The sequence below is a fragment of the Aspergillus luchuensis genome, chromosome 3 (assembly GCF_016861625.1).
Source record: "Aspergillus luchuensis IFO 4308 DNA, chromosome 3, nearly complete sequence".
Lineage (NCBI taxonomy): Eukaryota > Fungi > Ascomycota > Eurotiomycetes > Eurotiales > Aspergillaceae > Aspergillus > Aspergillus luchuensis.
In genome coordinates, this window is record NC_054851.1 from 4,108,194 (window position 1) to 4,128,852 (window position 20,659).

Here is a 20,659-nt window from a genome sequence, read left to right on the forward strand (position 1 = left end):
TACTTTACTCCAGAGGGAAATTTTCTCGGGCCGGGGTGCTTCCGAAACCCTGCGATCTTGCCCTATTTTCTGTTTTTGGGTGATAGCTGGATATTGTAGAGGGGGTTGTTATGGGGTTATTTAGGTGGTCTGGAGTAGTGTGTATGGTTTATCTTAATTTATGTGAAGGTATAGACTTTTAAGTACTCTATATACGCTGTTAAGTTCTAGGTAAATGACGTCGGGTATATGACACTTGCTTTTGAATGGATCGGGCAATGGACAGACAGAACGAGCTTTTCTTTTTAAACCCGCGGCTTGAAGATCAAGTTGTCGATCAAACGCACAGGAACTTGGCCATCACCGAGGCCGCAGTCCTCGCCCGGCTTCGCCTCCTCCAGCGGAGCCATCTTCACCGCGCCACTCAGAATGGCGCCCTTAGCGGGGTCAACAACTTCCAGCTCGTCCAGAGTATCCGGATCAGCCAGAGAGATGTAGTCAACCTCATACAGAGCCCTCTCCGTGGGCGCCAAGGCCTTCTGCTCAGACAGAACCCGTTCAGTGACGCTGTTCGCTGCGTCAAGGATTTCACTGCGGTTGACCTTGCCAGCGTTGTAGGCATTCTCCGCCGCCTTCATGGCTTCGTAAAGGACCAGACCCACTGCCCGTCTTCTCTTGCCAAGGTAAACGTTCCTCGAACTCATTGCCAAGCCATCGTGTTCACGAACAGTATCCCCGATCTTGATCTCCGTGTCGATGTAGAAGTCCTTCACGAGACGCTTGATGACCACCGTTTGCTGCACGTCCTTCTGACCAAAGTAAGCCCGGTCGGCATGGACAATGTTGAACAGCTTCATGCAGACAGTCGCAACTCCACGGAAGAAAACTGGCCGAGAAGCTCCCTCCAGTTTCCGGGAGAGAGGGGTGATGGTCACGAAGGAACCGTCGCCGTCGACCTCGGAAGAAGGCGGCAGCGTCGGGTACATGACCTTGGAGGTGGGCGCCAGAATGGCGGTGATGCGACCGCTGTTGGTGTTCTGGCGGGCCAGCTCCGCATTCAATTCCTCAAGCTTCGCAACATCACTGTCCCAGGTGCGCGGGTAGCTGGAGAGGTCTTCCGTTACACCGAACTGTGTCGGATTGACGTAGATGCTGACGAAGACGTCGGTGTTCTCGGCCGCGGCTTGTCGGATGAGGGAGAGATGGCCTTCGTGGAGAGCACCCATGGTCGGGACGAGACCGACGGTCCGGTTGGAGAGGAGGAGCTCTCGACGCAGCTTGCGAAGTGGGGGCACATCGCGGAAGACTTGGAAAGTGTGCTGCTGGCGGGAAGAAACGGCCATTGTGGTGGTTTTGAGGAAAGATGTGGCGGCTGTGAGAATGAGTGAGAGGGGATAGTTAGCAGGTGTCATTCAGCAGCAGCAGGGGATAAATGATTGTGCGTTCAGGGGGGGCCCATACTGGAGAAGCGCCGTGTCCAGCCGAACATGGTGAATGCGAGTTCTGGGAGGTTGCAACGAAGGGCCCTGTCAATTGTACCGCAGGTGCCTTCTTAAGAGTCCCGCAGTGGAGCAGGTCGCACAGCTCAGGCCCAATTAGCCAGAGTGATGGTCTTTAGGAGGGAGACCGCAGCTGTTGGTGTCTGCGACGATGCTCAGCCCGGGTGAAGCCAATGTAACCGAGACGGCATGCTTGGTGGTGTGATAATTTGGGCATGAAAAGCGTGCTCCGAGCTGCCGCGTTGCGCTCATCCCTCAAGCTTTCGGTGAACTGAAGTTCCTGGACGTCCAGTGCCATTGCCCAATCCAGCCTAGCGTACGGTTGCACGGGGCGCAAGGCCGTTGGGACTCACGTGAGCGGCGGCAGCACGAATCGTCCCGAGGCATTTCTGGGGAAGAAGCCGGGGATCTTCGCCTGGTTGGGACACTCGCTTGCCTTCTCAGGAACCAGGAGCTGGTCGATCATGACAATGCCTATTTTTGCTCTCCCTCTCTCTTGATGTCGCTCGACTCCATCCCAGCAGTCTATGACCGCTGAGATCTATCGACCTGCTTATTCAAACCACAGAGCTCTCAAGTGAACGTTCCCTCCCCTCTCCCCGCCCGAGACGCTATGCCTTCCGATAAGTCCCCGGTCGGCGACTCCGCACCGGATCTCGAGATCGTGGGAAACAAAGTCACAATTCATCCCAGTGGAGTTACTGGAGGGCTGGAACCTCAAGATGAACAGATCACCGAACGCAACCTCGTCCGCCATATGGCGAGGTTTCGCGAGAACCCTTTCGATTTCCTACGAGAAGTGAGCTTGTACATGTCAGGAACAGGTTGGCGCGCCTACGATGATGTGATCGGACAACCCATATTCTATTCTGGTTTTACGGATCGAATGAAGTCCCGGATTCTTGCAAGTCCCCTGTTGCAAGGGAAGGTGAAGGAGCTGGCGGAGGCACGGTTAACAGTGGAGGAGAAGGATGGATTGTTGGATGTGACACCAGGACCCCTGGAGCAGAAACGGATACACCGTCGGAATGAGATACAAAGTAATCTGAAGGAGGTGGTAGATTCTATGCTAGATAACATGATCTGCAAGATGGAAAGCAAGAGGTTCATCCGCGGGGCGTACTATCTCTGCACGCAGCTCCTGACGCGCGCTTACCATCAAGGTAGGAGGGTATCCGACGTGTTGAAGGCACCCTGTTAACGAAAGTCTCAGGAATACACGTGTCTAGCGAAGAAGTCCTCCGGCTGAGATCTTTCGCGCAAGAGGCAGCTGCCAAGAAGCAATCCATTGTCTTTTTGCCGTGTCACAAATCGCATGTCGACTATGTGTCGCTCCAGCTTATCTGCTATCGCCTTGGAATTGGGCTTCCGGTCGTAGTGGCGGGAGAGAATCTTAATATCCCGATGCTGGGCCCTTTTCTCCAGCATGCAGGTATGGCTTGACACGCCTCAGAACCTAATGCGCTTGCTGACTTGCCTAGGCGCGATGTGGATTCGGAGGAGCTTTGGAAACGATCCGCTATATAACACCGTTGTACAGGCTTATATTGATACCCTGCTGCAGCAAGGGTTCAACTTTGAATGTTTCATCGAAGGTGGTCGTTCGAGGACTGGAAAGCTTCTTTCACCCAAATTTGGCATTCTTAGCTTTATCTTGGACAGTGTTCTTTCCGGTCGCGTAGAGGACACCATCATTTGCCCTGTCAGCACACAGTATGATAAAGTGATTGAGACTGAGTATGTGCTCTCCTGATAAATGACTACTGAATTCTAACCATACGTTTAGGTCCTACATCAGCGAACTGCTTGGTCAACCGAAGAGAAAGGAAAACCTGGCTGATTTCTTATCTTCATCCTCTGTCCTTTCTCTCAAGCTCGGTCGGGTTGATGTTCGATTTCACGAACCATGGAGCTTGAGAGAGTTCATCAACCAGCAATTGACACGAATGCCGGAACAGATTGTCGCAAAGGATGGCCCGCAGCTGAACTATGCTGATAGAGGTCGGGTATTGAGATCTTTGGGTTACAGGGTCTTGTCTGACATCAACGATGTTTCTGTAATGATGCCTACAGCTTTGGTTGGCACTGTCCTTCTCACGCTTCGCGGTCGAGGCGTCGGCAAAGGTGAGATGGTCCGGCGCGTCGAATGGCTGTGTGAACGTGTTCGAGCAAAGGGCGGACGGGTCGCTCACTTCTATCGTTACCCAACGGATGTTGTTGTCGACCGTGCGCTAGAGGTCTTGGGGCCGCAGCTTGTGGGCGAGGTGAGCGGACTGGTCGAACCGACTTACTACGCCGTGGATCGTTTCCAGCTTTCATTCTATCGCAACATGACCATCCACTTGTTCATCACGGAGGCGCTGGTGTCTGCGGGAATGTATACGAGAATTAAGCAAGGCGGCGGGCCGTCTTATCAGCGCATATCCTACCAAGACCTCCTAAACCAGGTCTCGTTCCTGTCTCAAGTGAGTCACAAAATCATTATACCCTGGGCAACCCCTGCTAACCAAACTAGCTTTTCCGTGGCGAATTCATTTTCCCACCGGAGGGCCTGACAACAAACATGGAAAAGACTCTGCGTGGGCTCGAAAGAGACAACATAATCACCGTGAGCCGAGACGCCGCCGGCGCGCCACAATTCGTGGAGCTCAGCGACGCAGAACGGCAATGTGGCCGCGAGAACTACGACTTCTACTGCTTCCTAGTCTGGCCATTCATTGAAGCCTCCTGGCTCGGCTCCGTCTCTCTCCTCGGACTGACGCCCCCTCTCAACGGCGCTGAAGATGTCTGGATCGATTTGAACAAGGCTCAAAACAGCGCCCAACTGGTAATTCAAATCATCACCAATGATTTCCAGTAAATACTAACACATAATCTAGCTTGGCAAAACACTTTACCACCAAGGCGACCTCTCCTACTTCGAAGCCGTCAACAAGGAGACTCTCCGAAACTCCTACCAACGCTTCGCAGAGGAAGGCATCATCCAAGTCGCCAAAAGCAAAGGATCGAAGATATCCACGATGAAGCTAGCCCCCGAATGGACGCCCGAGCGGGATCCAACCACGGGAAAGCTTCTTCCTCGTGGTCGTCTTTGGGACTTTACTGAGCTGATTGCACAGTCCAGACGTGAGGGGTGAGTTGACTCATAATTTTTCTTCCTTGTTATTGATTGAGTCCGTTGGTCTGGTATACTGACATTCCGAAGCAAAAACCGCCGTGACGGCGCAACAGTCTCGTCGCGGGTTCTGCACATGTCGGACGTTGTGGGCCGCAAGTTATTCGAGGACGCAAGCCCTAGTCCCGCTGCGGCGGAGGAGGTTGATGTCTCCATACGGCAGATGAGGAGGAAGGCCATTACGCCTACTTCGAAGCTGTAGATGGATTATGTGGCAGGCACATGAGACGAAGCGTAGCGTAGCGTTTAATACCCTTTTGTATATTTAAAGCCTTGCATGTGAGGACTACCGTTGATATTATTATAGCCTACTCACCAAGCATTAATTCGCATAATGAAATAACTCAATCACGATATATACCTTACTCTAGCTATATACAACCGACTAGTAGTAAGTAAGCATACTATGAACACCCCTCACCCACCTTAACAACCCCGGACTGCACACCATCCCCGACCCCCCCAACAGCCTGCACAACCACCTTCTCCCCATCCTTCCCCACCACCCCATCCAACACAATCCTCGTCTCAAACCCATTCTTCTCCCTCACATCCCCCACAACCCCCAACTCACTCCCCATCCGCACCTTCCACCCCCTCACATCCGTCGCCCCATTCCAACTCACATAAACCACCACACTGCCCCCTTCCCGACACGCCACTGCCTCCGGCCTCGTCGTCGGTTTCCCAACCCACTCGCGGAACCGATATCCCCGATACGACTGCGTCGACTCATCGAACCCAAACCGCGCGGTCATCACCAATGCCCCGTTCTCATCGTATTCCTCAATCACCGGCATCGCGCCGTGCTGGAGCAGCACGTGTCCGTTCGGAAGTGGCTGGAAGCCGCCCTGGCTTACGGCGAAGAGGGGGGCGTCGGGGTTCCAGAGCTTGCGGACGGCGGTTGCGGTATGGTTTTGCATGTCGAGGGTGAGAGTTAGGCCTGTGGTGATGGTTGTGGGGGAGGTGAAAACGTTGGCGTTTTCGTTGTTGTGTAGGTGTAGTGTTAGGGATGTTGCGTTCGGGGAGTAGTTGATGAAGCGTGGGTCGTGTTGGTAGCAGAAGCTGCTGCCGGGGAGGAGGGTGAAGGAGGCGCCTTTTTGGCCCTGTGGTGGTTTGTTAGTGGGTGTGTTAGTGGGTGTGGTGATGGGGGGAGGGACGTACGTGAAGGTGCCAGGTTACGTTGCCGTGTTTGTCGAGGAGGAAGATGCTGCACATGAAGCGGGAGGAGAGGAGGTAGGAGTCGCCGTATTTGGCTACCGAGTTGAGGTGCGGATATTCGTAGGGATCGGACTTGCTGGTGCCGGATCCTAGGAGGGGGAGTTCGGTGTTTGTTAAGGGAATTTCGGACAGGTGTTCGACTGTGCTCCAGCGGAAGAGGACTTTGTTGGTCTTGATGTCGATTTCGTAGAAGAGCCCGTCTTGGACCCAGCCGTCTTTGGGGCCGCCGATGGGGGAGAGGTCGCATTGGGTGACGTTCACGGCTGTTACGAGGATTGTGCCGTCTGAGGTGATCTGGCTCTCGTGGATGTCGATGTAGGAGGGGAAGGTTTCCGGGTCGGCGGTGGTGACGAAGTGTTGGTCATCAGTCCCGGGGAGTGTTATGCGGTGGATCTCCTGGTAGGAGGCGTTAAGGATGCTGATTGCTCCAAAGCCATAGCCTAGGTAGTTGGCGCCCTGCCAGTGGGCGAGGACGGGTTCGCCGTCTAGCATTTGGGGCTGGTAGGCGGAGGTGTTGGCATTGGGGCCTTGCCATACAAGCTGACCGTCGTCGGAGTATATGGCTGGGTAGCTCCATTCCATGCTCGAGGAGGATGGAGAGAAGAAGAGGTTTCCTAGTTCTGTCTTGCCATTCTTGGTGACGTTCAGATATGGTGCTTGGATAGAGGTACTGCGGAAGGTCTGCTGGGGCCAGGTGGACTCTGCGGCAGCTTTTGCGCCGAGGAAGAGAGTGAGGAGATTTGCAGCATTGTAGCTGCTGAATTGGCGCATTCTGAGTGTTCTGTGATTCCTTGAAACAGGCTTAGTATCCAAGGAGCTGTGGCAGAGGAATTGGCATTATTTATAGCTCGCTGAGCGTCCTCGTATGTGATATCATAATATGCAGTTTCGGCCATTATATCGGCAATCCCATCACGAAGCAGTGGGCACCAGCGGGGTAAGAGGATGAAGAGCCCTGTGGCATAACGATTCGGAAAGTGAACATTGCCGTTCTCCCAGCTAAAGAATGTAGTCTATGTTGTGAGCCCAACTTGAGAAGTCCGAGCGTATCCTCGGCAATGGCCTCTGCGGTGGGTGAGATGGACCTCGCCGAACATGCCCTTTCTGAATGTGTCTAGTAGCAGATATCTATGAGCTATTGGGAAATCGAAGTGAGTCAGTGGAGGTGCCATCTGTCTATGGGATTGGATGATGGGATATCCGAATGCGGAGAAGTTCCGGAACGTAATAGCAAGCGATGAAATTGTGGGGGTTCGTGCTAGATCGACAAGTCGACAGGGTCGCTTAAGCGAAGATAAGATGCGGAGAGCCCGAGTTCTACTGAAAACCGAGGGGAATCGTTCCTGATGCGATACTAGGGCCCCATCTCCCCGGAATGCTGTGGGGTGGCGTGTGGGGACTCGGGTCTTGATCGTGCTGCTGCTGCAGGGCATTCGCTCGCTACCGGCCGCAGCCTAGTATAACTCCACGCTTAGAGCGCGGCATATATGGACAGGGCTTGGGGAACAGCCGACGGAATTGCCGAGCAGTGTTCAGGTGACATTCTGCTGTTGTTGAGCAGCTAGGCATCGGTAGAATGAGGGGTACTCTTCTAGCGCAGACTGAAGCCAGGTCTAAACACCTGTTAGCACAGTGTCTTTCACAATCTAGTAATTCAGAGGAGCTCACGATGTTGTTTGCAGGAAGTGGACAACTGGTGGAAAGCCAGGCATACCAAAAATTGCGGCACGCTCAGGGTAAGAAGACAGGAGACAGGATGCAACCCAACGTTGAGAAGTTCCGAGACACCTGGTCCAACACCGTGTCATATCTCTAAATGTCGACCTAATTATCTGTTGTCATCATTCATGTCGCTTAGCATGTCAACTGCTAGCTCAGAAAGCCTGTAGAATAATCAGAACTTGGGAGCCTGTGGGAGAGGCTGTTTTGACCACATCCTGTCACATCGATGAGAAAGAAGGAGGAGAGCTTCTATAAAAGATGATTCTTAATCACCTGACACACGCAAAGACATTTCGCCATCGCATCGTCTTATGTCGCAATATAATATTGCGTTGATACTTATGCTCGAGGTATGAATGTCTATGTATGCATTCAGTCCTGCTCCGTATTCCTTTCAACAAGCTAAATACCCAAGTCCTAAATATCCGAGATGCCCTAATCTTCATTACCACTCCTCGAACTGGGCTGTAGTGGTGCTCATAATGTCCTGAGACTAAGATATCGTCCAGCGTCTAATGCAGCCGATATTGCTGCAGTTTCCTCGTTTGATTTTCATTCTTTTTCTTCTCACATCCAAACCTATGCTCATAGCAAGTGAGACCATAACTCTTGTCAAGACTGCTTCGATCTACCAGATCGCAGATTCATATGTCCGCGTGGGAAAGAATAACATGTAGGGGTATATTCCAATAGAGACAAGCTAGACAAACCAGCCTGCCTCCGAGGTTAATACATGAATTGAGTTACATGGAACCTGATTCCCAGGTATACATCCGAGCTGTCTGACCAATGGTACTCCTCACAAAGGCCATTGTTAGCAGGGCAAGTCCTGACGTCAGAAGCGGACGGTCCAAGCGGCTCCCCCAACTGGCATCCCCCCTGCATCTTCCCCGCCATTCCCATCACCACTTCTGCATCAATTGAACTATCGCTCCGATCGAGATCAGATTAACCAAATTCAATTCACAGCACATATTACTATAACTAAGGGTGCGCTAAGCATGTTGCGAAATACGAAACTCCTCAGCACCAGATCCCATCCATTTATACCTATAACCACAAGAGCTGGTCAGCTGTGCCACCCATCGGTATCTTCCTACCAGCATCGCTGCCTTGTGACTTCCCAAACCATCCACAAAGAAAGACATCTCGAGTCCGATCTGGACCGGCATCTACTCCGACCTGAGCATAACGAGAATACCAAGTCGGGCACCGACGACGAAGCAGCTCATCACTGGTCTTCGTACGATCCCACTATCACCGACCCGGACCTTGAGGTTCTCGCCTGCGAGGAAGAGTGCGAACTCGATGGTGAACTAGATGACCCTTTGTTCGTCAGCCCAGGCAATAGGGAAGTCAGTCGTTTCCTTGATCCGATGATCGGAGGGGCGGTGCATGGTGCTACGAGACCGGGCCCAAGCGGGAGGGGATGGACAAGAAAGCATAAGGAGGTGATCATCAAGAAAATCCCCGGAAGTCAGTTTGAGAAATATGATCGAATACTGCAGGAGCTGAGGAAGGCAGATAAGCGGTGAGTTGAAGACTTCCTCATCTGTATCCAGTGTGATCATGTTGATACTCGTCCAGGGCCACGAAATGAGTGTTGTTAGTGAAGGGGTCTACCGGCCAGGCATTACTTCCTGCATAAAAGACCCATTGTTGTCCGTGCTTTGCCAACTTCAACCCGGTATGGAGTTAGCATACATTGAATATGGATTGTTAGGTGAGTTGTTGATGGATGTGCATGTATTGTGTCGGACTCGGTTATGGCTAGAAGACGGGCCACTGTATCACTCACTCCCAGATTGTACCAAAATGTGATATATGAAACAAAGTAAAAACGATGCATTACAAAGTCAATGTGAAGAATTATCACCTGTTATACTTTATACCTGATTGAGCTGCCATCGACCGAATGCGTAATGGGTTCAAAAAGACCGTGTTCCCGGCGTTGTGTGCAACTACAACATCCCCAATTGGAATAACTAAGATTGTATATGAGCTATCATATGGATGCTTGATTACGAAAGGGGTACTGTATCCAAGTGCACTATAAATAGAGAAAGATCAGTAGTCGACATGACCAAAACCACATCAACAAAGCCCCACTACCATCACCAAAACCGACAAGTCAGGGCCTTTTTCATTCATAAATAATTAGAGGGCCCATTTAACTAGTGAAAGTCATATACTATTTCCTCATTCCATTAACTCGTCGCAGAATCCAGAAAAATCTCCCCTGAACAGCCTTACCACTATGGACATATAACAGAAGCATAATACATGCAGATCACTTTCTCAAACAGGACATCCACATAAAACCCCAAATCTTGAAGTGACCGGATAATGCCCTGGAAAATTAATTAAAGATAGATTAATATCCCACCCGCTAGCGTGGCCAGTCATCGTCGCATACGCCACCCGATCAACGACTATTACGTCAGTCCGCGCAAGTGTGGCTGGATGGATGAATACATTGTATGAATAGATCAGGAGAGTTTAGAGTTTGCTATTGTGATTGTACCTTATTGTGATTGATCGGTCCATAGGTTTAATTCATTGAATTTCTATTCGGGGTGGACTGTTTCAAATGAGCCGAACTGGTAATCTGTACATGTTATACCATTGTATACTCCTGGCTGCACTGGGATGGGGACAAACTTCATCTAAGCGTGGAACATAGAGTCTCCGTTTAGTGGGTATACCCAGGAAATACTATTTTGAATGTACGAAAAGGCAAGAGTATCGCATATCCTCTCCTGTGGTAAAAGGTAACTAAAGCTCAGGTCTAGTCTCCCTCAAAGTAACTCGTGGACATCAACAACGCTAATAACTTGACAAACCCATCATACTATACACTCAGATGATTCGAAGATACATAGCCTCGAGAATGGATTATCCCTGACTAGGGCAGGAGGTCTTCTCTTCTGCATGCTCATCATTGGAGAAGGGATCCGTATGTACATATAACTGATGTCCGCGGTGCCGCGGCCTTTCAGCTTCTGGCCGACTCTCTGCAACCAGACACGCGGACAACGAACTCTAATCGGTAGAGATGACCTGCAATTTCTCTACTGCCCTAAATAATACCTAATAGTGGCGTGCATTATCGAGAGGCTCACGGGTGCACTCGAGTACACCGATAGGCCACCACTATGTGCAGGTTGGCTTAGGCAAAAATATATTTTTTAAGAACTTACTGATCCAAGCGCATAGCTGGGGCACGCGAGGGCTGATAACCCGGAGTGTGGTCTGTAGTATGCTCGGAAGGTGGTGATTAGTACTTCATTGTCCATGCCTTATTATTAGCCTTTATTCGCAACTGTTTAACGCAGGTCTGAATGACAAACGTGCACAGGATTGACTAAAGCTTAAGACCGTTTACCGCAACATACGATTACGGTAGATCTCTCACGATATCTTAGTAAATGATGCGAAATCCAGAACAAAGGGTATGATATTTCGGGACTTGGATTTCCGGGTGAGTGGAGTGGAAGGTTTGATGTGTAGAAGATCGGAAATAGTGTCAGATAGTCGCTTGTAGCGCCGGATCAAGTGCTAGAGGGAGATGCTAATTCTCCGACAGGCTAGTACTAAACAGCTGCTGAAATGTAGGTATTTGCAACACACGATGAGGATGAGAGTGTAGAAGAGACAAATTCCTGTTTCTGTAATTTGCTTCTATTCACTTCATGCGCAATAATAATACCTAATATTAAGATAACGATCATAAAGCCGAACTTCGACCAAGCCACAGCGTCAAACTCCGGCCTGAAGCTGACCCGTCCACGGATGAGATCATTCCCCACATCTGCGACACGAATCGGAGGATAATCCGCCCACAATGCCATCATTGCTGAATCGCAACCGAGCCACGTTGTCTGCTCATTGGATCTGATCCTAGCCGTTACATGTCAGATCTCATTCTATTGACTGGGGAGTCAATGCGCCTTCAAGTGCTGGAGGTGGTACGGGATGACGTTATCCGATGCTCGGCCGCGTGTCGACAATGCGATGCCCTGCGATCCGTGGTTGAGAGCTAAACTTTCGGCCGCGGACATGATATCCTGTTTTCTGTACCATTGTGTTACTGTTGACGGGATGTGATGGTGCTTGGATTTATCGGGCGATGCTGAAGATGTATCCCGAAGTTGGGATATTGACAGTAGGATATGAGAGTGAGGAAACCAGCGTAGTGAATATTATGGAGCTGTCAGGGCTCGAAGGTATGGTTCCTGACTAATCTGCACTAAAGCACCTGATATCAGGTGTCTCTGCAGCGAACAAGAATAGAATGCCCCAGTTAATATCCTCGAGAAGGAAAGCAGCAGAGATGATCTATCCACTTCTGACGCAAGAATGATCCAGCCCTTCGCGCTAACTGGGGCAGTGGGTCGACTTTCATCTCCTTTGTCTCTATTTTTTGTCTTTGTGATCGATTCTAGATTCCGTGCATCTGATGGGCTGATCCTGCACACCATCGCGCTGCTTGCAGCGATGATGTGACAGGCTTCCTACGCCACGGAGGCCCTGCATGTATCTGCTCGACGGTGACGGGGATGATAACACCCCAGATTTGATCCAGGCGCAATGACGTAGGTGGGCTTCGCTGCATAGTAGATGCATTTAAAGGGTCTTGAAGCGTTGGACTGATGGTAAGCATCTAGTCAATAACTTATTTCTGCACATACCTGACCTTAATATCAAGATCAAACCTTACAATTGCTATCTACTTAGTTCTCACTTTTTCCTACCTGACGAATCACGAACTACAAAAGGCTGTACGACTGACGAACGCGACAACAAATCAGCTACTTCTACTACACTAAGACAACTATCCAATCAAGATCGGCGCATTTTTCTCTAATCCTTTTACGTCTAACCAACCTATCCCATCTAATACATCAACTATGGCCTCTCCTATCGCAAGTAAAGTCTCCAAGCTCAATCTCAGCCCCGACTCCAAGCGAGGCACTCCACCCAAAATCCGCCAGCAGACCCCCCAGAAGAAGACCCCTCCCAAGCTTCAGGCCCAGGAATCTGCCTCCCAGGCTGAAGAGCCGAGCGCCCCCTCTACCCCCACCCCCAAGGGTAAGGTCAGGCAGCTGCAGTCGGAGCAGCGCGCTTCCCCTGCTCCGGTCCCAGATGATGCCCAGTCCCAGGCATCCGGATCGGCAAGCCAGATCGAAAGACCCGCCTCTGAGCTTGGAGCCAAAGCCCAGGACACTGCGCAGAGTGTGCAAAATGGCGTCGAAGACCAAGGTGTCGGCCAGATTGACTTGTCTGTTCTGAAGGGTCTGCAGGTCGGCGAGGATGGTCTAATCCATGACCAAGATGGCAATGCCATTGGCCGACTTGCAGAAGGCCAGGCCGAATATCTGACCGGATATACTGTTGGTGACAACGGAGAGATCCTCGACGAGGATGGGGATCTCGTCGGAGTTGCCGATGTCCTTACCGAGGCCTTCCAGAATGACGTTGGCAGCGTTCAGGAGCAGGCCGAAGACACAACCGATCAGGCAACAAAAACCATCAACAATATTGCCGAGCTGGCGGATCGCCCTGTCTCAGAGTCTGGGGAAATCAAGGATGATAATGGCAACACCATCGGCAAACTGGTTGAGGGCAACCCCGAGGATTTGGCTGGTTATGCTCCTGACAAGGAAGGAAATATTCTCGATGACGATGGTGACCTTATTGGTCGGGTAGAGATCGCATCCCAAGCTGAAGAAGCAGCTGAAGAAGTTCCCGAAGCGAAACCAATCACCGATATTGCGGCCTTGGCCGATCGTCCCGTGTCGGCGTCTGGCGCTATCAAAGACGACCAAGGAAAGCCGATTGGAAAGCTGGTCGAGGGCAATGCCGAGGACTTGGCAGGATACGCCCCCGACAAGGAAGGAAATATCTTGGATGATGACGGTGACTTAATTGGCCGTGTCGATATTGCGTCCCAAGCCCGCCAAGGTGCTGAGAGCGTCGCCAGCTCCCAGAGACCTGCCAGCAAGCTGAGCCGTGAGGCTGTCGATGATGCGGAGCAAAGGGACACCTCAACCGCCGATCAAGCCAAGGAAGAAGATGTCGAGGAGGCTGCTGAAGAAGCAGAGGATGACCTGCCTCCCCTTTCTACGCTTGAGGGTCTCAAGTGCAACAAGCTGGGCAAGATCGTCGATCGGGAAACCGGTAAGCCTGTTGGTGAACTGATCGAGGGCGACGCGAAGAAGATCTCTAGACTGGGAGCCCAGCTCGATGACAAGGGACAGTTCTGGGACAACCGCGGCAACGTTATTGGAAAGGCCAAAACCCTTCCCGTCGAGGAGCATCCCGATGAACCGCCCTTTGGCGGGTTGGAGGGACTCCACGTTGTTGAAGATGGTTGGGTGGAGGACCAGAATGGCAAGCGCGTTGGCAAGATCAGCGAAGGCGATGCTAAGAAGGTCCTTGGACGTCCCGTCGATGAAGATGGGGACGTCTTGGACAAGAACGGCAATGTCATCGCCAAGGCTGAATACTATGAGGCCGAAGACGAGCCCAAGCCCGAGCCGGAGGAAGCCCCTGACCTCTCCAGTTTGGAAGGTCTCACTCCCAACAAGCTCGGCTACGTGATTGGACCAAAGGGCGTCCCGATTGGCCGTGTCGTGGAAGGCAAGGTGAAGGAACTTGCCGGCAAGGAGATCCATGACGGCCAGATCTGGGACGGACCCAAGCCAATTGGACGTGTTGAGCTTATTCCCCCGGAAGAGCGGGAGAAATCAGCCGAAGGCCCGTTCGCTGGATTGGAAAACCTTGTTGTAAACAAGGAAGGCCTCGTCGAAGATGACGATGGCAATGTCGTCGGCAAGGTCATTGAGGGCGACATCAAGACCTTGCGTGGACGTGCCGTTGATGAGGATGGAGAGATCATCGACAAGTACGGCAACGTCAAGGGCCGTGCAGAGCCATATGAAGTAGAAGAGCCGGAGGAGGAGGCACCAGACCTGTCGATCTTGGAAGGAAAGACTGTCAACAAGGCTGGCAACGTTGTGGATGCCCAGGGTAACGTCTTCGGACGGATTACCTCTGGTGACAAGCGCCTTGCTGGACGGAAGGTTGACGGCAAGGGTCAGATCTGGGGTGACAACGGCAAAGTAATTGGCACAGCTGAGCTCATCCCAGGAGCCGAGGAGCAGAAGCCCGAAGGCGCCTTCTACGGATTTGAGAATCCCGTGGTCGGCAAGGACGGCGTGATCACTGATGCCTCAGGTCAGATCATTGGCCGCATTGTTGAAGGTGATGCGCAGCGTCTCCAGGGCCGCCAGGTTGACGAGGATGGCGACATCTTGGACAAGAACGGTAACACTATCGGCCGAGCTGAGCGCTGGCAGCCCGAGGAGAAGCCGCGTGATGTTAACCCGATGTCGGGCCGTAAGGTCAACCGTGAGGGTGATGTGCGCGATGCTGATGGTAATCTCATCGGCAAGCTGACCTCTGGCAACCTGCCATCTCTCATCGGCAAGGAGATCGACGATAACGGATACGTGGTGGACAATGACGGTAACAAGATCGGGGAATGCACTTTGATTGAGAACATTCCCGAGCCCGAACCCGAGCCCGAGGAGCCCGAGGAGGAACCCCAGGAGCCGGAGATCTCCCCCGAGGAGCAGGAAGCTCAGCGGAAGATAGAGGAAGACAAGCAGTTGGCCAAGAAGATGAGCGGTATTATTGCCCAGACACTGGATCGTATTCGTCCTGTCTGCAAGATGATCTCTGAGGTACGTATGGTTACTAATAATCACCCTGACACCACTAACCCTTCGATAGCATATCGAGAAGGCAGACCGCACACCAAAGGACGAACTTGACGAGGAGCAGCTGGTGAAGGATGTGAAGCCGCTCCTTGAAGAGGGCAACCAAATCTTGCAGGAATGCAATGGTGCCATCCGCGCTCTCGACCCGGATGGTCATGTTGCCGCCACGGCCAAGGCCCGTGCTGCTTCTCACGAAGCTTCTTCAGAGGAATACGCCTTGGCTGAGCAGCTCAAGGAGCTCACCGATCTGGTTGTCAAGACCATTGATAACGGCAAGAAGAGGATTGCAGGCATGCCTCATGCCAAGAAGAAGCTCAACCCTCTATGGGCACTGCTCAGCGAGCCCCTCGGTCAGATTATCACTGCTGTTGGCCTGCTATTGAACGGTGTCCTCGGACTGGTCGGCCGGTTGTTGCAAGGTCTTGGTCTGGGCCCCCTTGTGAATGGATTGCTGGGCGGACTGGGACTGGATAAATTGCTTGGCAGTCTGGGATTAACTTCCTTGACGGATTCCCTGGGCTTGACTGGAAAGAAGAAATAAATTAACAGGGTAAGGGAAGTCTGCTTGTGATATTATTCTCTTGATTCAATATTTGCCATTGATGTCAGATTGACGATAATGATTTTCACTATGTTGATAGCTAGTTAATTAATCAGATCTTCACCTTCAAGTCAATTTTATTCCATATCTTCATTCATAGTCGGGATTTACCCACTAGTATGCACTGCCTCCGAAAGACGGACTATATATTCCTGCCCTCCCTCCTTACGCCCAGTTCTTCTTCTTCCACTACACTCCCCAGGCTTACAGCACTATATAAACTCTTCCATATACCCTATTTACCTGCTATCTTGATGCCACAAAGATAGTACTAGGTCCATGTCTACATTACCTATATTACACACATATACCACTTCCCTCACAAAGAGGAAACTGTAACGCTTGTGGATGCATCAAGGTTCCCTCCCATAAACTCAAGCCCAACAGTCACCACAACACTCGCGGCAAAGTCAGCATCAGAGCCAGAGAAGAGAAAATAAAATTACAAGAAGAAGGCTTTCTTCTCATGCTTCCTCTACATCCCCGACAGATACCAAATCCCGCGATGATTGTTTACGGAATTCTTCGTGAGATAAACGTCCCAGACACATCGACGTTCCATTAAGATGCTAAGCACTGAAATGGATGACACAAGCATGCCTGCGTGTTATGAAGAACCGACTACCAAAGTATGCAACCCAAGAGCCTAACGGGCATCGTGGTTGTTGCCAATATTCAGCAACTCTGTGCCGCACAAGAGGACTACAATGTGTACAAAACTGAACTTGACATCCGGTGGCTACAGAAGCGCATGGAATTTTTTTTAAAATGCCATTGGAGCCTTTGCCCTATTCTGCTTGGCAATATAGTGCTGTTGGGATATATAAGTACAGATAAAGTGATCGTCATCTTGTCAAAATTGAATGACGCGAAATACATGAGATCGCTTGAAGTCCCACGAATTCGTGGGCCCAGAAAAATGCAGAGACACATTGTGTCCTATGAATTGGATGGAGCATGCGCCAATTGCAAAACCCGGTCTGGGTTTGGTAATTAGTATAGTAAGTTCTCTCTATTCGGCTCACACTTAGCTTGCTAATGTCCGCATTATAGGGCATGAAATGAAACTTTCACCGCTGTAGTACAAACTACGATCAACATTAAGTCTGAGTATGTCATGGTATCCGGTTCCAAACGCTCGCTTTGTTATATCTGGAGGACATATGCAAGCGTCAGATACGCGGAAATCTATCCAATTAACGGTGTTAAGCTTCTACTATGAGGCTGGGGTTAGTATTATTGACAGCCAAGTTATAACTACTTCAACAATATCAGCTTACGCTATCTTGCAATATATCTACGTTGTTCATATTCAGATGGAGGGGTTGCGATATACAGCCGAAAGTGCTTCCTCTATTGATCATATTGCCTGCCTCATGGTTTGACCGGTAAGCTTCAAAGCGCACAGTCTGTGTTAATGGAAAACCTCCAATCTATTTCCCAACACCCGCACTATAACTTTGTTGAACGTTATCAAACAGAATGACAGATACGTTCAGAACACGGGCAAAATTGCGGACCAAATGAAATGAAGCGACTTAATATATTAATATCTAGCTTTGAATGAGTGTTGCGCATTAGATGATGGGGATAGGGATATGAATGGACAGGGGAGCGGGATAGCGTAAGGTTGCATGATTCACTTGAAACTTCTGTCAGGGTGTCCCTTTCCACCTGCAACAAAATATCCTGCAATGATCCCGCCAAAGTGATCGTTTCTATATATACATGACGCTTTTAAAAGCAGAAATCTTGCAGAAAGGAAATGTGTTAGAGGCACACTTTCTATTTATCTGTCGCGGGTATGAGTCATATGCGTGGAGGATGCCAGATGGCCATGTTGCTATTCGAAAATGCTCGAATTGAGAAAAGGCAATACAGAAATGTCTACCACTGGAGAGGCTCATAGCTCTCATTCAATGTCCGTCCTGTTCAGTCCAAGAAAGCCGGCGGGTCAGTGTCCTTTATCGACGAGGAAGGCTGGAAGAGCAACAACAGACCCGTTTCTGAACAATACTACATGGTGAATAAAACAACCTATAAACCAGACAAGCTTGCAGTTGAATGTTTACTACTCCAATTGAACCATTCGAATCAACCCTTTCTACGTTCCATAATCTTCATCTCTTCGTTACCGTTAGTGCGTTCATCATCTTGGTGACCAGACTGGGGCCACGAAACACCACGAAGGCACGTCCCAAGGGTGGACGAGACGGCGTTGGCCCTTGCAGCCGAATGATAAGTACAAGTGCCTTAGTATCACGGTCAGGTTTAACTTCCCCGAAAACAGGGGTGCAGGAAGTGATACGCACTGTCGGGATCATTCTTAATTTTACCGGAGATCGACGATATATCAACCCGCAGTGACAGCCCAGAATATATACGCAAAGCAGAAGAAGGTGATGAAGAAGTGCGTTCTCTCATTACTGACCATGTATCTTGAGCTCTAAAAGGACATGATCAACCAATGGACCGAGTACGAAAGCAAATAACTATGCAAGCCGTACAGCTGTGCGCGAGATGACTTAACCACGGCACCAGAAGAGCCCAAGATGGATGTTTGCATGCAAACACGTTACTATGCATATAGAGGCGACATACCGAGGAAAAGAGAGTGCCTATGTGTTCTTCCAATCAGGAATCCATGCTGAATCACATTTTAAGGAGACGACTGTCTTTACAGAGAAACCCTCCATATCGAAATGGACCTTACACCTCTAAGTAAAACTTTATGATTATTGCCAGCGCTGTCTCAACATAGCGAAGAAAATATCTGCTCTGAAGCATTGCCAGAGCAAGCTGACTGTTTTGCAAACTTGACTTCAACATTCGACTTAAAGACCACAGAAGGTGTCATGGCATCGCTGGTTCTAACATTCCAACATACAAAGCGCGTTGGGATCTGTTTGTCTTCTCACACGAAAAACATCATTTGAGGCCTACACTACTTGGTCTAGTTCTGTCTGCTCGCAGAAGCCATCTGCCTCCATCTTTAGGCAACTGTATTGAACGAGCTATGTTTCCATATTTCCGGAACGATTGCTCTCTGACAACATACCTCGATTTACTCTCGATACATCAATTCGAGACGTAAAATGCCGTCTTCATCTGTTGGGCATGCGACGGCTCTGCTATTGCTCTGGCAAGCTTGAATGGGACATACAGTACCTTGTTCTATCATCTTCAAAAGGAGTGCCTAAAACTCACGCTTCAGAATTGATCTACTTTCCAGGAGAAGAAGTCTATGACCTTGCTGTCTGAGATATGCCAGATGGGATTGGAGGTGATAAGATAACTGAATATTGCTTCCCTCGCTTTCGGGCCATTCTCATTCATAAGGATGTACATCCCAGTTCTCAGATAGCCCAACGCATTCCCATATTCATCTTGCAAGAAATCCATAACTACAAAGATCACACAAAACACCAGCACCGTCACCCGGAGTTGGGGATCCCCGAACCCAGATGCAAGCCGGCGACGAAGAACTGCAATCCCCCGCCCATATTGCTCCAGTGCAAAGAGCCGGTTATCCTCATCACCCCTTATCGCTCGAACAGGATTCATTGACAGAGGACAATCCGAGCAGAGCCCCACGCCGTTATAAAACCAATGGAATGCATAATGCGTGATAAAGGTCTTTAGGCAGGACTCATTATACCATCTCGCATACTTTGATCATTGGCTTTTCCTGGTCTTGATCTCCATGATTGCCTTCAGGCAGAGTATGCTACTGCCAGAGCTCGTGCTGCGCCTGCCCCCGTCGACCAGGAATATGTCGATTACATTGATCGCTGGTTCAATTGGATGTTGCTTGTTCTTTGCTAGTTACTACATTATCTAATCTTAGCCAATATCTTTCACCTATCACCACTCTCCATTTTCTGAACTTGACACGATACATGCTAATTCTATATTTTCAGCGCACTAAGACCCAGAGCAGCGCCGGCAATTGCAACCAAGAAATGAAGATGAAGAGGCCGCCTGAATCTTCCAGGCGGACTTTGAGGACAGCAATACAAGATCAAATTTCGGGCGAAAGAATTAGTCTTCCTGGCTTGTCCATACTCTTCGTCATTTACTCATATAGTCTGTATATGCAGGATCCTATCCATTCTCTCACTCCACTATCCTTGTGGATATCTTACCCCCCCGGATCCTTTCTATCTTGGAGCATCTACGGGAAGTCAAGTTCTCTACAAATATCAGATACCCTCCTCACAAAATGTCACGGCTGTCTTCTACTCAACACTATCTCACTAAGTTGAGAATCCCGCTACAGTGATCAGACATGATTATATTCGTCAACCACCATTATTATCAAGCTCAACTCGCTGTTACACTGAACCCTGGTTCGTGGTAGGAGTGCCATATGAGGGTAGTTGAGAAGGAGATTACCAGACTTTATGAGCACAGAAGTGATAGTAACGGATCCCTATGGATACATTCGAGGTGGGAAGATACCGTTGGACAAGAGCATGATGTAGTCCCGTTCTTCTCGATTGTCACACGGCTGACAGATATGAACTGTCGTACATGCGAAAAATAATAATTTCGATGATACAATCCAGCCAACAACGGAATTAGCCAGATTTTGGAGACAATACGTTATATGGTTTTATTTCCAAGAGGTCGAGTGGTCCGATGGTCTGGCAGACGCTTGGGATCTCACACCATTCCC

General features: G+C 50.1%; 6 protein-coding genes across 6 annotated transcripts; 3 read left to right on the forward strand and 3 right to left on the reverse strand.

The window, feature by feature from the left end:
• Positions 1-284: 284 nt before the first annotated feature.
• Positions 285-1,468, reverse strand: PAN6 (pantoate--beta-alanine ligase PAN6; the record flags this gene model as incomplete). Its single annotated transcript, XM_041687992.1, has 2 exons — positions 285-1,351; positions 1,441-1,468. 2 exons carry the CDS (start codon positions 1,466-1,468, stop codon positions 285-287), a joined length of 1,095 nt encoding a protein of 364 aa, XP_041541820.1.
• Positions 1,469-1,593: 125 nt separating this feature from the next.
• On the reverse strand, positions 1,594-1,776 carry AKAW2_31374A (uncharacterized protein; the record flags this gene model as incomplete). Its single annotated transcript, XM_041687993.1, has 1 exon — positions 1,594-1,776. The coding sequence occupies one exon, from the start codon at positions 1,774-1,776 to the stop codon at positions 1,594-1,596; it is 183 nt and encodes a 60-aa protein (XP_041541821.1).
• Positions 1,777-2,091: 315 nt separating this feature from the next.
• AKAW2_31375S (lysophospholipid acyltransferase family protein) lies at positions 2,092-4,855 on the forward strand (the record flags this gene model as incomplete). Its single annotated transcript, XM_041687994.1, has 7 exons — positions 2,092-2,641; positions 2,692-2,910; positions 2,960-3,215; positions 3,265-3,943; positions 3,994-4,305; positions 4,358-4,611; positions 4,684-4,855. The coding sequence occupies 7 exons, from the start codon at positions 2,092-2,094 to the stop codon at positions 4,853-4,855; spliced, it is 2,442 nt and encodes an 813-aa protein (XP_041541822.1).
• Positions 4,856-5,057: 202 nt separating this feature from the next.
• Positions 5,058-6,645, reverse strand: AKAW2_31376A (arylsulfotransferase family protein; the record flags this gene model as incomplete). Its single annotated transcript, XM_041687995.1, has 2 exons — positions 5,058-5,759; positions 5,818-6,645. The coding sequence occupies 2 exons, from the start codon at positions 6,643-6,645 to the stop codon at positions 5,058-5,060; spliced, it is 1,530 nt and encodes a 509-aa protein (XP_041541823.1).
• Positions 6,646-8,597: 1,952 nt separating this feature from the next.
• On the forward strand, positions 8,598-9,196 carry AKAW2_31377S (uncharacterized protein; the record flags this gene model as incomplete). The annotated part of the gene is made up of 2 exons (XM_041687996.1): positions 8,598-9,127; positions 9,184-9,196. The coding sequence occupies 2 exons, from the start codon at positions 8,598-8,600 to the stop codon at positions 9,194-9,196; spliced, it is 543 nt and encodes a 180-aa protein (XP_041541824.1).
• A 3,310-nt stretch (positions 9,197-12,506) lies between these two features.
• Positions 12,507-15,921, forward strand: AKAW2_31378S (LEA domain protein; the record flags this gene model as incomplete). Its single annotated transcript, XM_041687997.1, has 2 exons — positions 12,507-15,344; positions 15,394-15,921. 2 exons carry the CDS (start codon positions 12,507-12,509, stop codon positions 15,919-15,921), a joined length of 3,366 nt encoding a protein of 1,121 aa, XP_041541825.1.
• Between the last annotated feature and the right edge of the window lie 4,738 nt (positions 15,922-20,659).